At 34.2% G+C, this 17,057-nt stretch overlaps 1 protein-coding gene across 13 annotated transcripts in view; it reads right to left on the bottom strand.

The window, feature by feature from the left end:
* PTPN13 (protein tyrosine phosphatase non-receptor type 13) overlaps positions 1 to 17,057 on the bottom strand; it is a 203,224-nt gene that overhangs the window by 80,137 nt on the left and 106,030 nt on the right. For 12 of the 13 annotated variants that reach the window (XM_035709563.2, XM_035709561.2, XM_035709560.2 and 9 more), the window contains exons 7-9: positions 16,059 to 16,622; positions 4,798 to 4,893; positions 4,315 to 4,408 (exon numbers count right to left, since the gene is read on the bottom strand). In XM_035709563.2, coding sequence (XP_035565456.1) covers positions 4,315 to 4,408; positions 4,798 to 4,893; positions 16,059 to 16,622 — 754 coding nt within the window. The remainder of the gene's footprint in view (positions 1 to 4,314; positions 4,409 to 4,797; positions 4,894 to 16,058; positions 16,623 to 17,057) is intronic. The other variant, XM_035709564.2, reaches the window with a different exon arrangement.

Below are 17,057 nucleotides of genomic sequence, written 5' to 3'. Positions count from 1 at the left end.
CCCAATGGCTTTCCATCATACATCCAAAGTGTTCACTTAAACTTCTGAGGTATGACATAATATGGGTCCTATTTACTACCCACTCTGCTTTTCTCTCATCCTGCTGCACCCACACTGTCCTGCTGTATTCCTCTGACATGCAACACCTCTCCCATAATTCAAGGCCTCTGCTCTTGTCATTCTGTTTGTCTGGGAGGAACCCTCTGCACCTCCTGATATCTGCATAGTTCACTCTGTCACTTAAAATAGTTTTCTGTTCAAATGTAACCCTTGGGAAAGGCCTCCTCTAATCACCCTACTTGGGTAAAAGGAACTTGGACATCACAACTTTGCACTCTCTATCCCTTCAGTCTGCTTTTTAAAAAATGTCTTTTTTAATTAAAAATTTTTTTATTATTGAAGTATAGTTCATAACAATGGTATATTAGTTTCAGGTGAACCACATGGTGATATGATAATTCTATATTACTCAATGCTTACCATGTTAAGTGTAGTCACCCTACAATGGGCACTTGGGCTGCTTCTAGATCTTGATTACTGTAAATAGTGTTGTGGTAAACATAAAGGTGCATATGTTTTTAAATTGGTGTTTGCATTTCCTTTGGGTAAATATCCAGTAGTGGAATTATGGATCATATGGTATTTCTATTTTTAAATTTTTGAGGAAACTCCATACTGTTTTCCACAGTGGTTGTACCACTTTATGTTCTTACCAACTGAACATGAGGATTTCTTTTTCTCCACATCCTTGCCAACACTTGTTCTTGTCTTTTTTATTTTAGGCATTCTGGCAGGTTGTGAGGTGATATCACATTGTGATTTTGATTTGCATTTCTCTAATGATTAATAATGTTGAGCATCTTTTCTTGTGCCTACTGGCCATCTGTATGTGTTCATTGGAAAAAGGTCTATTCAGGTCCTCTGCCCATTTATAAATTGGATTATTTGGCTTTTTTTGGTGTTGGGTTGTATAATTTCTTTATATATTTTGGATATAATCCCTTATCAGAAATACCACTTACAAATATCTTCTCTCATTCAATAGAGAAATTCAAAATTTCATTTTGTTGATTGTTGTTTGCCTCTATGCGTACTCTCTATCCCCTTAGCCTGCTTTATTTTTCTTTAAAGTACCATTATTGTCTGATGGGCATTACTTACTTGTTTTTAATGGTTTATTGGCTACCTCTCAGCCCTAGAAATTCCCCCGAAGGACCCTTTTTTTTTTGGTCTTGTTCATGACTATCTCTAGTACCTAAAAGTTCCCAGTACATGGTAGGTGCACAGCAATCATTCCTTGAGCAAATGACAGGTTGTAATTTTATGGCTCTCTCAATGGGGGCCAAGGATAATAATAAGAATCTAAATCTATACATTTTAACTTGTACCTGTTATTTTCATCAAATATATTAGCGTTCTTGTTCAAATTTTTTCTACCAGAGTCACAAACAGGTACCAAAAATAACTATCATTTTATTTCTTCCAACACAATATCTGGTAGAGTTCCTATAAAAGCTAAAAAATTTGAGAGACAAAAAACCAAAATAAAACCTAAACAAAAACCAAGAAAATAAATGAACAAAAAAAACAAGAAAATCTGGATCATTTAGGAATGAATAAACAGGTTGTTTTAAGTTGGAAAAACAGGTTATCTCATCAAGTAGAGAGGCAAAGAAGCAGTGGGAACTGTACTATGTATAAATTGTACTTCAAAAGTTAACACAGAAAAAACTTAGAGATGTTCTTTGGAAAACAGCTTTGAACATCCTTTTTGGTCACTGAAAGACACTTTTGATAACTCAGAATCAAAAAATTACTCACTCTGCTGTATCTGACTCATAATTTCCTGTTAATTTCCCCCCACCCCTATGATACAAATCAATTGTACTGCCTGGATCTGGTTTTCCATTTCATTCTAGCTAAAGGGAATGGAAATTTTTATAAAGAAGAATGTAACATGTCTAAATACAGCACTATTTATAGATCTCACAAATATATGACCTAAAGAACAAAACAGGACCTCTTAATTGTGTGCCAGCATGTTAAGGATGTTATCAGAAACCTTTGTTCGTTTGCATTCAGAAAACTGCATTTGAATAAGGAATTTAGAGTATTTTAGTTGATGTGTCTTTCTGTGGGTGGAAAAATGGGTGGGATTGTCTAAAAGAAGTAGAGTTTAGCATCTTACATTAAATATAACATATACACAGACTTATCAATCTACTTCTTGAAAAATTTTTTTAATGTAGGTCTATCTAATAGAGATGCTATGAATGCCACATTAAGTTTATTTTCTCTCAAAGTGTGAAATAAAAGATAGTTTATCATTAGAACATGATTTGATGAGCTAAAGTGGCTTTAATGTCTGACCTCCACCTCTGAAACTAGTAATACATTATATGTTAATTAATTGAATTTAAATAAAATTAAAAATCCCAACCATTGGAGTAAAAAAAAAAAAAAAAAATTTAGTATCTCCTAAAAATAAAACCTAGAAACAGTTGAAACAAAGATTCTCTCATAATTTTTAAAGTAACTTATCAAGAAAATTGAAGAAAATTGAAATAAGACTCACAAAATGATTTAATTTTATTTGAAGGAATATGTTTTTAAATAACTAACAAATGAACCATAAAAATCAATTTTTAATACATAAGACCAATAATTCTTCAGTTGTTACTTTACTTATGCTGTTCATCAAGCAAAAGAGTATCATGCTATTTATATAAATTTTCTCTAAATTGAATTTATAAGAATACTTTCAGTTCACCACAGAGCTTAGTGCATTTCAGTATTTGCTTCTTATTGCTGTTAATCCCAAAATGCTTTTGTGTCTTTAAGAAAACTGTATAATATCAAATATAAACCTATCCTCATTCTTTCTTACCTCTTTGTTCAAAATTACCAAATCAGGGTTATCATCACAATGGGATCCTAGTTATACAAAATTCTATTATGTAAATATAATACTGTTTTAGATAAATGAATAGTAGAACTTTCCTCAAAGGAAAGTATCATGTACTATTTTAAAATGCATAAGGGAGAAAAGATAAAAATTTAATAAAAACTGCAATATTAAAAGGAATAACTTTAGTGTACTGTATTCAATTACTTGGGAGTCTAAACCCTAGATAAATTGTCTGTTTTAATTACATGCCTAGGGTTACCTGGTCTATTCATAGTTTACAGGTGTGAAACAGTGTCTGCCAGAATTAATTAGCTAAGGGGCAAGTTTTTGTTAATCTCCAAATGATTCTTTTGTATATGGTGACACTTGAACTAAATGAACTACGGTATCAAATTAGAAAGATTTCCATTGTTTAGGAGTAAATTCTGAAGCAACCTCTTGTTCTAACAGCAATTACAAATTTCAAATTAATGTATAACATTAACAATATGCTTTAATTCATGTAAGGGACCTGTGCACACATGAAAAGCCTACACATGAAAATATTCTGTATTGATTTGACACATTTCAGTTTAAACAAAATACATCAAAATATAGCTATAATACCACCATCTTAAGCATAGCACAAGAATAATATCTAAGAGCTTATAAGAAAGCTGAGTATTTCAGTATGAAAATGAATTTGAAACAGTCCAAATAGGGCTTTAAAAAGATACAAGATAACTTCTTTTAGCTAGTAAATACGTAGCGAATAATTAACTTTTTACATAATAGGTTACTTAGTAGTAACCCACTCATTATCCATTCAACAAATAACACACCCTGAAAACCTGCTTGTTGAGCCTGTTCAACCTTCAAAAAAGAAAATATTCTTTTAGAAATCAAGGCTTACTATCTTTTCACATGCTTAATGCCATCCGTTTAGAACTTCCTGTTAATAAGTTATTTTATCTTCATATTGACAATTTTAATTTCAAGCACAAACTATAAATTATCAGAGCCAAATCTTTCTTTTTTAAAAGATTTTATTTATTTATTTGAGAGAAAGAGAGAGAACATGAGTAGGGGGGGAGGACACAGAGCAAGAGGGAGGAGCAAAGCCCAATGTAAGCCCCACATGGGATCATGGCCTGGAGTGAAGGCAGATGCTTAACTGACTAAGCCATCTAGGCACCCCTGGTGCCAATTCTAATTTTAAAAGATTCCAATAAGCTCAAACTCAAACTCAAACTCCTACATGTCTTTCACATAATTAAATGAATTCCGAATAATTTAAAGAGGGCAAAAGAAAGGAAAATTGAGAAAATAGAGAAAAGAGGATAATTCTCCTTGATTCTAATAATAAAAAAAAAAAAAACCACCTGTTGCTGGAAATACATTATTACTATTTTTTTCATATTGCTTACCTTGGTCTCTGTGACTGGCCTTGACTTGTGCTTTCATCTACCCCTGGGAGACCACTGTTGGATTCAAACCTCTTGGAAGCTTCACTTTTTTGTACTAATTAAAGAATGAAAAAAGGAATGGAAAAATAAATAATGGCATAGGTGATAAAAATATGAAGTAACCTTACTTAAAACTCAAACATTTAGCAGATACATTAAGGAGAATTTTATAAATCATATTCATATCACTAAATTAATGACATATCATTAAACTCTTCACCAATAAGTCTGTTATTTTGAAAGATAATGAATTATTTCCTATTATGAAAATGACTACATTGCTGTTTAAGCTCCTATAATACTGTCAAAATGAGTAACCAGCAGCTTTTTATAATTTTCAAATTTTATACAGATTTATTCTTTTGATGCCTTATATCTCAACATTGCTGAAAAAGAACATTCATTGTTTCTTAAAAACAGTTTGGTTATTCAGATGCCTCTCACCTTGTCGGAAATCTGATTCAGAGGAAATAATAGATGGACTTTCACTGGAGGTACTAAAGATATCACTGTGGTAGGTTTTATATCTTCGAATTGGTTCTAAAAGGATTAAAACAAACACATTAGAAAACAAATCCCTTAATTGTTCCACATAAATAAAATAAAATGTTACATTTACTCTTATGAGATTAGAACATTTTATATATTGCTTTAAATTTAGCAATTGCTGGATGGTATTCAAATGATGTGACTCTAGTTTTGAGGCAGTTTGGCATACTGGTTAAGAACCTGGACTCTGACACCAGATTACCTGGGTTTGAATCTCAGCTCACTACTTGCCAGGTGTGTGACACTTTAGGAAGGTAACTGAACCTTCCCGTGACTCATCCTCTTCAGTTGGAAAGGGGGTATAATAATAGTGCACACCTGGTAGGTTTGCTGTGAACATTAGATGAGTTAATATATGAAAAGCTCTTAGAACAGAGCTACGTGGGATCCCTGGGTGGCGCAGCGGTTTGGCGCCTGCCTTTGGCCCAGGGCGTGATCCTGGAGACCCGGGATCGAATCCCACATCGGGCTTCCGGTGCATGGAGCCTGCTTCTCCCTCTGCCTATGTCTCTGCCTCTCTCTTTCTCTCTCTGTGACTATCATAAATAAATAAAAATTAAAAAAAAAAAAAGAACAGAGCTACGTAAGTATCATTATTAAGCAGTTTTTGAATGCACTATGTAAAATTGTTTTACATGCTAAAAGGGATAGAAAATCCAAAGACATAGTCCCAAGCTCAATAATTTAAAATGTATTAAGCACAAAATACTAAATTCAAGACAGTGTTTAGATCCACCAGAATGAGATGAATAAGCATTGGGAGTGGTGGTGGGGGCTGTGTGGGGTTCTGCAATGTGTGCTCTATATGAGGTAGGCAGGACAACATTAAGATAAAAATTCTAAATGTTCCTAATTCATCCTCTCTTCTTCATACTAATGAGCATAGATCACTATTCATCTCATGTCTGGATTATACCATGTGTCCTAGATTCCTCCTTCTGCAGTCTTGCTCATTTCGTATTATAATTCACATTACAGAGTGAACTTTTCAGAAATGAAAATCTGAGCATCTTACTATTATTTCTTAAATTCTTCAAAATACAATTTAAAAACTTGTTAGCTTGGTATTCAAAGCCTTTAATAACCTGGTCTCTGACTACATTTATAACAGTGGCCCTTCGTATTGTGGAGTCACAGATTAATTTGTTAGAATTTGATGAAAACTACAGACCTCTCTCCATCCACTCCCCAAAACATACAAAAACACAAACATTTAAATAGAACTTTAAAAATTCAACATAAAAATATAGATGGAATGAGTTATCTGAATCTTTGTGGCAGAGTGGAATGTCTGGACATGATCTTTGTCAGTAGATAATAAGCCTACAGATTGAGAGAGACTGAAGTTGCAAATGATGGTGGGGACAATTGATGAAAAAATGTGAAGGAAATGGGATGAAAAAAATAACCCAAAACACATGAATGGTCATTTCAGCAAAGAGGAAGAACTTTTTCTTCTTAAGAGAAAGAAATGATGGACAAGGGAAAAAGTGAAAATACAGAAGGAATCCCAAGATACTCATATCAGAAGTTGTCTACTTCTGGTAAGAAAAAGTGTGTCACTTCCTGGGATCCAGTGGCCGGGAGCTTGAGAAGAGTAAGGAAATTCTGCTATGAACAATGTGATAAGATTCAGTAAAAACCACATGAAAGTTTTGAGAGTTTAGATTAGGCTAGAATGCATGAATTTCATTGGAACCAATCAGATTTTTTTTTGGCTTTTTCTTGGCACTAGAGAAAGAAAACCATGGGAAACACATAGAACTGAGTGGGGAGACCTGGGATGTACAATAACATACAATGGATATATGTGAGGGATTCTTTTTTACTAGTTTGCAAACTTGAGAACAGGAACATCACAAAATGAATAATTCCTTGCACTGCAGGGTGTTCAGTAGAGATTGTTAAAAGAAAAAGGGATGAATAAATGAATGAAATAGTCAAATGGCACCATAGGAACCAGGCTTGTAGAACCAGGATGGAAATGATGGCCTGGAAGAATTAGGAGGTCATGCTGAGACAAAGCTTTAAATAAAGAAAAGAGGAGTAAAAGGAAAAATGGCCATGGACTTGACGGAGAGGAAGTTGCCCATAGTTACCTGGAGAAGTAGGCATGATACCCCTACTTGGTTCAGTTTTGTACACACTGAACATGAGTGTGAAATAATGCCGTAATTAGTGGAGTTTTGGGATTGAGAGTCCAAATATTTACTGGTACTTTTTAAAAAACGATTCCATTCTACCACAAGGAAGTCTCATGGTAAATAAGATAATTTCTTAAAAATTCCTCTGGTTTAAGAGAAGTGTGATTTGGGAAGATTTTAGAAGACCTCAAAGAATGTTTTTTTCCTAATTGTATTTAAATTTAATGAACAGTTAAATGGTTACTTAAGACCAGCTGCTATTTTCCAGGAGGCACTGGAAAAGTTTTTTATGTTGTTATAGAACTGCCATATTAAATTTTTGAAGGATTTCCCTAAGGTAACTTGAACGAATTACACACCTGGCATCGAAAGGTATAGAAGAGTAAATAAAACCAACAAGGACTCAAATGTACAGAGGCAATATGGTTTTTACCCTACAAAGAAAAGTACGAAGTTGCAATGATCCTTTTTGGTAGACAGAGAACTTCAGTTACTTGGATGTTAAGCCATGCAATGACAACTTTACACCCCACACTGAATGAATTTACTGTTTCATAACTATTTCTGCCAAGTGGCTGTAAGGCAGTAAATACATTTTAAGTTGAATTTCCATTCTTCGGTGGCGCTTCATAATTGTTCTTATATTATTTCATGTGTCCATGTTCCCTTTCCTTTTTTCTAATTCTTGGGTCCCTTCTGTCAGACAAATTAATGTAATATTGATTATCCCCTCTTAAAAGCAAAATAAATCATTTTCCCTTGATGAACTGTTGGTCTATAAATGTTCTCAGGACCACACCTGGGGGGAGGAAGGGCACTGACTTATGATGCTTTATTGCTTTATAGTAATGGGGCACTGGCACTCCAGAAATGTGGACGGGATGACTAGCTTTGCAGCACTACCAAGGAGAGGAGAAGATTTTGTTTTTTTCTTCAAACACTGTGGAGTCTATGTTAATTAAAGTGTAGGACTCTCTGTTGTAAGCTTCTTATTTTCTGGATTGTATCTTTTAAAATGATGTTAGCCATGTTCCTTTCATGCAATGGCATGGTCAGATTAAAGTTCCCAGGCAATATTTACTACTCAGTCATGTTTACAAAGGCTAGCCTTTTTAAGTATGGGCTTTCCACTTCTGAATAATAAATTTAACCATTTCACGAATTATTATGAAATTCACTACAAACATAAAATTATTACAAATGTGTCCTTTACCAAGAGTGTATCTCACATTGGTATATATGGAGAGCCATATTTTATGCTTATAGACCAAATGATCTGATAGGAACATTGCCTGGCTTTCTAAGATGACCTACTGAAAAGCATCCAGTAGACACTAACTAGTTGCAGAGCAGCTTTTATCCTCTGTTCTGGTATGCAGAAGAAGGGTAATCTCTAATTATTCATGAGGTGTCTTAACATTATTGACAACTTTTATTTTTGAAGGATCCAGGTACCACAGATGTGTTTTCTGTGCATAATATAAGCACTTTTGATTTGGTCCAGATCTCAGGAATGTGGTATTAACTAAGTGATTAAAAAAGAAAAATTATTATGAAGACTTCTACACAGACACAAAAACAGAGAGAACAATATCCATCTCACATATCCATCTCCTAAATCATTCAAACCTAGTGATTGTTATTTTAATTATAAAATGTCAGACTATTTTTTTAAATAATGAAATGCTCCCAAGTATTTATTGTATACTACAAAGTTTTATGAATGCTGCTGTTCGTGTGAGATATTTGTAGTTTTCTTTTCCCATAATATCTTTGTCTGGTTTTGACATATGGTAATGCTGGCATTGTACTTAACAGGAAGTGTTCCCTCTTTCTCTGTTTCTTTTTTAAAAGATTTATTTTTATTTTTTTTAAGATTGTATTTATTTGGGAAAGAGAGAGAGAGAATATGAGTAGGGGGAGGAGCAAAGGGAAAGGGAGAAGCAGACTCCCTGCTGGGCAGAGAGCCTGATGTGGAGCTTGATTCCAGGACCCTGAGATCATGACCTGAGCTGAAGGCAGACGCTTAACCAATTGAGCTACCCAGGCACCCCCTCTCACACCACTTTAAACATATAAAGTTATAGTATGCGATCATGAACACTATACTTTTAATATTCAGGATATTGTGAAGATTTACACGATATTCTGAGCTTACATAAAGCTATTTCAGAGGAAACGTTCAAATCTACAATCTTCACATTAAAATGAATTTAAGCTAGCACAAACTATAATCTAAAAACATCATTTACAAGTGACCCATATTCAAGCTCAGACAAGTGACATGCAGAAAGTAAGACTCAGACAACTACAACATCAGGAACTAAATAACCATAAAAAGTTTTTAAACTTTGCATTTTTAAGGTTATGGCCCTAATGAAATATTTCAATTTTCAAATAAACCAGAGAAACAAGAATAATATTATGTTTTCATGTATTAAGTATTTTTCTCTGTGCTTTCTTTTGAGGGGATTACTTTTTAGAGATTAAAGATTATACCTTTTATACGTTCAACAGAGTCCACTATATTCTATGTTATACCATGCTACATGATCCATAAATAGAACATATTCTAAAATCCCTTGAGATCGATAAAATTTTTAATCAGGAGGAACAGAACTTGTTCAAGTATAAATACATGTAATTGAGGAAAGATATGTGCAGAAATGCTCTGTGAACTGTAAATTACTTTACAGACATAAAATTTGTGCAGAGTAGGAATAGCAAAAAAAAAAAAATGAAGTCTCCAGTTCTCTTGATCTACAACAGTTTTGTGTAATGTAGCAGCCACCAATCTAGGCTGTGTCTTGCATCTGGGCTGGCTATGCAACTCTAGAATCCTCCAGGATCCTGCATTATTATGACTTCATTACCCCTTCTAAAGCATTCAAACAGTACAGATCTCTAAAGGAAATTGACCGCATTTGCTGTTGGTTGGTTAGGTTATGACTTCTCTTAGAGTTGGAAAAGGAGGTGGGATTTCTCCTCACTGCACAGAATTCATTAGAAAATATTGTTGAATCACATATCTGAAATAGCACTTACCAAATACTGAATATTAATAGCTACATTGCAATACTCAGTTTAGATTAATACTTATTGAGTATCATGTAGGGTATAGTGGTAGATACTAAGGAAACAGCTATGAATGAGACCATGCCAAATTTCTGATGTTTATAGGAGGAGAAACAAGCTACTTAAAACAAATAATTTCAATGAAAAATGGGCCATCACCCTAAACTGGAAGGTGAGACAAAGCTTCCTGAACATGGCTATGTCTGAAAGCTTTTTTTTTTTTTTTTTTTTAAAGATTTATTTATTTATTTTAGAGAGAGGGAGAGTGCACTCGAATGAGGTGGGGGGCAGAGGGAGAGGGAGAGAAAGAAAAGCAGGCTCCACGTCCACACAGAGCCAACAAGGGGCTCGATCTTAGGATACTGAGATCATGACCTGAACCGAATCAAGAATTGGAGGCTTACCTGACTGAGCCACCCAGGCACCCCAGTTTTGGATTTTAAGAGAGAGATAAGTTTTGAAGAAAAATTTCTCTCTCTATATCATCACTAGAAGTATCCTACATGGTGAACTGTAGTATTTATAAACCCATCCCCTTGTTTTTCTGAAATGCAACTCTAAAAATGTAAGAAATCCAACCTTCTCATGAAAATGGAAACATTAAGATGCCTCAATAATAAGAGCAGGCTCACATACTTTAGTGTTTACATATTCTAGTTGCACAACACAAAGTTTAACCTGTATTCTCAAGACAGTCACAGAACAGCAAAACTAGGCTAGACCAGAGGTCACAATATTGTTTTCTTTAAACAATACTTAAGATTGAAGTAGATTGATTTATAATTTCAATATTTAACTGTAGTCACTTTTGAACAATTTAATTATATCTGCTTTTCATATTCCCTTCTTTTTTTTAAAGATTTTATTTATTTATTCATGAAAGACAAAGAGAGAGAGAAAGGCAGAGACACACACAAACACAGAGAGAGGCAGAGACACAGGCAGAGGGAGAAGCAGGCTCCCTGCAGGGAGCCCGACGTGGGACTCGATCCCGGGTCTCCAGGATCAGGCCCTGAGCCGAAGGTGGCGCTAAACTGCTGAGCCACCCGGGCTGCCCTTCATATTCCCTTCTAGTATTTATACAGAATGCAGAGGAGTTTTGACTATTGGAAGCAAACTGCTATCCCCACCCAGGGTGTGGAGTACTGTTCAGACTATATTCACAGTACTGGTTCCAAGTCAATCTCTCATAATCAGGAACGTGCTGTCAATCCACATGGCAATGTTAGATAGGGAGTATGTGGTAATTACATACAAGAGAAATGGTGACAGAAACTTCTGTTAGAAAACAGACAATTTGTCAGATTTTGAGATGGGAGTACAGAGTGGAAAAAAGATACTAGGAACAAAGAAGAAAGAGGAAGAGTAGACTAAGACAGTCCTATACGAAGGTGAAAAACGTAAAATGAAAAGAATAAAGCCAAGAAAGAGAGTCCCATCAAAGTTTAAAACTAGTTTTCATGGATAAACCTGTTACTGTTTCTGTCTGCCCCTTCCTTACTGCTTTTTGTATGTAGGGAACTTTCTGAAAGATTAAATATTAATTCAATAATTATATAAATGATCTTATATTGTAAGTTTTAAACTTCAACTTTCTCAGGGTCTTTTCTGTTCCTTTCTTATTTTTTTTTTTTTTTTTAATTTTTTTTATTTATTTATGATAGTCACAGAGAGAGAGAGAGAGGCAGAGACATAGGCAGAGGGAGAAGCAGGCTCCATGCACCAGGAGCCTGATGTGGGATTCGATCCTGGGTCTCCAGGATCGCGCCCTGGGCCAAAGGCAGGCGCCAAACCGCTGCGCCACCCAGGGATCCCTTCTGTTCCTTTCTTATTTTGTTCTCAAGGAAATAGGAGCACTCAAAGGCAACCATTCATTGCTTTTTGATAATTTATCTTATTTCATTGGCTACTGGATCATTGCCTTACAAAATCCTAGTATAGGAAAGCCCATTAAAATACTATCTACCACAATAGAGCATGTGACACCACAGAGCTCCATCTTAATCCCTATCCAGTGTGGTTTGCTGCAGAAAGAACCAAAAGTGCCTCATTCAGCCTTTTTTTTTTTTTTAAAGATTTTATTTATTAATTCATGAGAGACAAAAAGAGAGGGGCAGAGACACAGGCAGAGAGAGAAGCAGGCTCCACGCAGGGAGCCTGATGTCCGACTCGATCCCGGGACTCCAGGACCATGCCCTGGGCCGGAGGCAGGCACTAAACGCTGAGCCATCCAGGGATCCCCTCATTTAGCCTTTTTAAAAAAATTATGCTATCTCATTTTACTGTATTAAAAATTATATAATTTTATTAGGAAGAGACTTAAGGGGTTTATTAGGTGGTTAGTTGAATAGCCAACCTTTCAGCCAGTAAAAAAATTTCCAAACAATGTATCTGACATGTATCTGGTTTCTGCTTGAAATCAGAATGGCAGAGTGGAAAAAACCTTACTCTGAATTTCAAGAGATCTGGATTCTAAATACAACTGTTCTGAATTATGAATTATGTATCTCCTTTGGCAAACTAGTCTACTCTTGGCTTTTGAAAACGAAAACTTTGGTTTTAGTATCCAGATTCCTTCCAGTACCAACTCTGGTCTCCCCTCTGCTAGTTGGCTGGTTGATGTTGTTAGCTAAGGAGATGCTATAGAAATGATTTAGGTAAAGGCTCCTTTCAAGAGGATGGATTAAGGAAAGGGTTATACATCTAGCTGAAGAAAACTGTATTTCCTATTAGTTCAATGAGCCTCCTTGCATGCTTAAAAGGACAGACCAAAATTGGAGTTACTTTTCTTCCAATTGCTGTATTAATCCAATGAACAGGAACATACCGTTTTTAAAAATTCGGAAGTTACACACAGTTGGAAATTCTTAAACTGGAGCTCTGAAATCTAGATGGAAGTCCACAGTCTCCCATAATGATGGAAACTCTATCATTAACTAGTTATGCAATCTTGGATAAGTTATTAACTTCACTAACTCAGGGGTATGTACTATAAGACATCTTCTAATTATGTAATTACTGATAGCCAGTAGCAACTACCAGACTTAAAGATCACAAAAATTGTACAGAGAACTATTAATATTTTTAAATGGCTTAAAACAAGAATATTTAAAAAGAAATGTGTACATTAGCAACAGCCGCTGTTCTGCTTGATTTCTCACATATAAAAAGCATCTGTGGAGCCTACTTTTCATGAGAATTAAATGAAATAAATGGGATTTGTATTGTTTTCTATTCTTTTTTCTTCTTTGTATATTAGCTAAAATCTTAATATTAGTAATCTGCAGTTATGTTTGAACAGCTAACAGAAATTATCTCACTTTTAGAAAATGCACAGGATAAAACCAACCAATTACTCAACTAAATAACTAAGAATTATCACTTCTGAATTCCAAACATCAAACATTCTTTTTGAAGAATACTTTTAGTCTAAAGCAAATATAATTTATTACTACTTACGAGTTACTATATAATAATGGAGTTTATTTAAGATGGTGTAAGCATTTCCATAATATACCAACATTTTCAAGGTATCTCTTTAAATTGGTTATAAAATACATTCTGGGAGAAAATGGGTAGGTTCTTTGTGAGAACAAATGCTTTTCAAAATTGTTCAATAGCAAAGAAAGATTTCAGGATAAAAATGGTCCTGTATCAAACAATTCAAAGCGTATTTTATTTTTAAAAAGAAATCTTTTCCCTTTCTTCTTTTCTTGTATCTCTTGTAATGAATATAAAATTTCTAAATTTGGAAGTTAGGTTTTGTAGCAAGTTACTCTTGTTAATAAATAAGGGTCAATAACATTATACATCATCTTTGTAGATATATATGCATATTTGGGAACAAGTTGTAAACAAGTTGGTCTATTTGAGTTTCTTTAACACATGTGCCTGCACACATTCCCTGACAAGATAACTGGCTCATATGTAAACTAGGACATAATTTGGCTTAATACTCATTTTATAGGTAGTCAAAAATCACCTATTTAAACAAAATATGTCAGATTATTGTAGTATAATTTAACACATTAAATATACTTCCATTAGTGTTTGGTTTCTCTACTGTTTAACTCTGAAACCAAGGTTCAAGTGTAAGAAAAACACTTTTCTCAGACTTCACTAATCCAGATTACAATTAATTTACCAGATACTAAGTAAATAATCTTTTAAAACACAAAAGAACATTAGACATTATGATTTAATTTTTAATATTCATTTGTTAAGAAAATATTCAATTTCCTTAAATTTAGAAATAGTCATCTACATCAGTATAAAGCTTCACTATTTATACTCTGAGACTATCATGGTTTTATCTATTTGAATAATTAAGGGTTTGTTTGTTTTGCACAATGGGGAAGAATTCTTCACATAAACATCTCTATGAGGGTATGTCATAAGATGATTAGGCTAAGTTATTATTCATATGTTAGCTGTTGTGCAATATTAGATAATCATGAAGTACAATTTCTGAAAGAGAAGACTAAGCTACAGAAAATATCTTTTCTGCTACAACTCTAAAAGCTTACTGGTCAGAGTTAAACAGTAAAACTATGCATAAAACAATTTTCTAAGTTATTTTCTGCCCTTGAAAGTTTATAATCAAGATTATAAACAATTGTCTAATGTTTTCTTTAAATGCACATATATATGCCTGTATAATCAGTTAAGAGTTTGATAATTTCCTTTATAATTTCAAATTCATCACTAATTTGCAATTGGAAAAAAAAGAAGGAAAGCTTCTTTTACTAGAAGTAAAGCACGATGTGTAGAGTATGTTGAATATGTTTAGTCCAGAGCTATGCTTAAGTAACAGAACAAACCTCCAGCAGAACACTTCAAAGGTAATCTTATATAATCAAAAATACTTCACTGGAACAATAGCCTTGAAAATGAATATGATCCCTTGATTATGCCACTATACTTTTTGAACTAGAAACACCTTAAAGTTTCCTTTCAGCTATGTCCCAAAGTTTGTCTATGAGGCAAAGGGAGATAACAAAACTTTAAACTTCAAAAATGTAGAGGATTAGGTTGATAACTCTAATTTTGTTATCTTTTCCATTTATTTATGTTAAAAAATAGCCTCTGTCCATATCTAACACATTTTACTCTACTCAATATATTGAAGTTTGTGTGTCAATCAGGAATTGTGAACCAGAGCTCTGCCCTGCAAATAAGAATTTATCATTGATAAAGTTGTTTATCAGTGCACCTCATACTAATATTATAATAATTTGATTGGCCAATCACTTTACATTATTTAACCTATTTTTGTCAAGCATATTTTACAGATGTGATAAATTGCACTTGGAGGGATTAAGCCCAGTTGCTGACTAAGGATTACTTACTATTGATGCAGTAAATAATTCAAACCTAGGCTGACTATAAATCTATAAATCTAAATACCATAACTTTTAAAATATAGATTTAAACTTCATTCCAGATGAAACAATTTATGGTCACCAAGAGTTGTGTCCCTAAGTTTGTTTTTTGAAGTTGGTGGTTTGGGAACCAATGCATTATCACCAGGCTACTCTGCCTCCCTAGAATTGCTGATTTTGAATAACTGCCTCTTATTTCCAGTCCTTTAGGGAAGCCTCTTACGAGTGTGCAAGATAGACGGTACTGTGGAGAAGTAGAAAACATGGCTCCTGCCCTGAGAAGCTTACAATCTAAGAATATGCAAAATATTGAAGGGTTATAGAAGTGCCTGGACTGGGAGACTTACTAAAGATGACTTTGTGGGAGCATTGGAGTTTGATTAGGGTTTTGGTGGAAAGGAGGACAGAAACTGACAGAGAAGAGACTAACCTGGGTATAAAGGTTTGGCAGTGGAAATAAGACTTGTGGAATGGTTTAATAACCCTTCTTTATTTCAAATCACAATTTCAAATATTTCAATTAAATTCTCTCTCAAACACATACAAAATTACTAACCTTCTACATTCATGGCTTCTCTCAGAACCTGAAGTTTCTTTTGTCTCTCTCGAATTCGGTCCAAAGCACTTGATATTGCTGAGGAAGTTGGCAATTCTCGGGCATGAAACATTGGATCTACTTTCTGAGGGCCAAAGATATCCAAGGCTATGCTTCCATCTGAGTATCTTGCTTCCTTTTTCCTAGGGGTAGTTGAAGTCCGTACTGTTACTGTCTCAGGAAGATACTGTCGGAATCCACCAGTTTCCCCAGAAAAGTCTCTGTCAGCTGTGCAAAGCAAATCCATGGATGAAGCCCAAATCTTCTTCTTAGGAAGCACATCAATGCCAGGGATAGTTCTTTTTTCTGGGCCACTAGTTTTGAACTGGTAAGGGGAAGAGGCATTTTCAGAATCTTCATGTCCAGAATTATTATCTGATGAAATGTCCTTGAAATAATCTTCCTCATCTTGTGTATCTCTGATGGACAGAAATCCCATTGATTTACTAAGCCCTTTGTTAAGAAAGGTCTGATGAGAGAATGGAGACTTGTGTATGTCTAGTACATCAGAAGTAGCGCTTCTTCCTGGAATGATAAGAATCTATCATGTATGCATAGAATTTTTAGAAAATAATTGGAATGTAACCTTACTATTGACAGTGGAAGTGCTGGTAATCTCCTAAATTTTCCTAATGAAGGATCAGAGATGAAAGGGAATGGTAGTGATAGTGAAAGTGAAAAGAAATGCTGTGTTGGTATTTTCTAGTCATTTAAATATTTTTAAAGAAGAAAAAAGAATTCTTGCTATATTACAGATGAAAAAGGATTATAGCATTTGGAATTCATAAGTATCAAACTTTTATTATGATTAGAAACTATTTCAGAAAATTTAATTGTTTGAAATACAGATAATTTGATTGTTTAAATTATGTAAGAAACTTAATTTTTCCATGGCAGACCATCATGTCCTAAAATAGTTTTTTCTCTTGAACATAAAGCATCAATATTTGTCAATTGGAA

The sequence above is a fragment of the Canis lupus genome, chromosome 32, assembly GCF_003254725.2.
Source record: "Canis lupus dingo isolate Sandy chromosome 32, ASM325472v2, whole genome shotgun sequence".
Classification (NCBI taxonomy): domain Eukaryota; kingdom Metazoa; phylum Chordata; class Mammalia; order Carnivora; family Canidae; genus Canis; species Canis lupus.
This window is presented reverse-complemented; position numbering and strand designations above follow the sequence as displayed.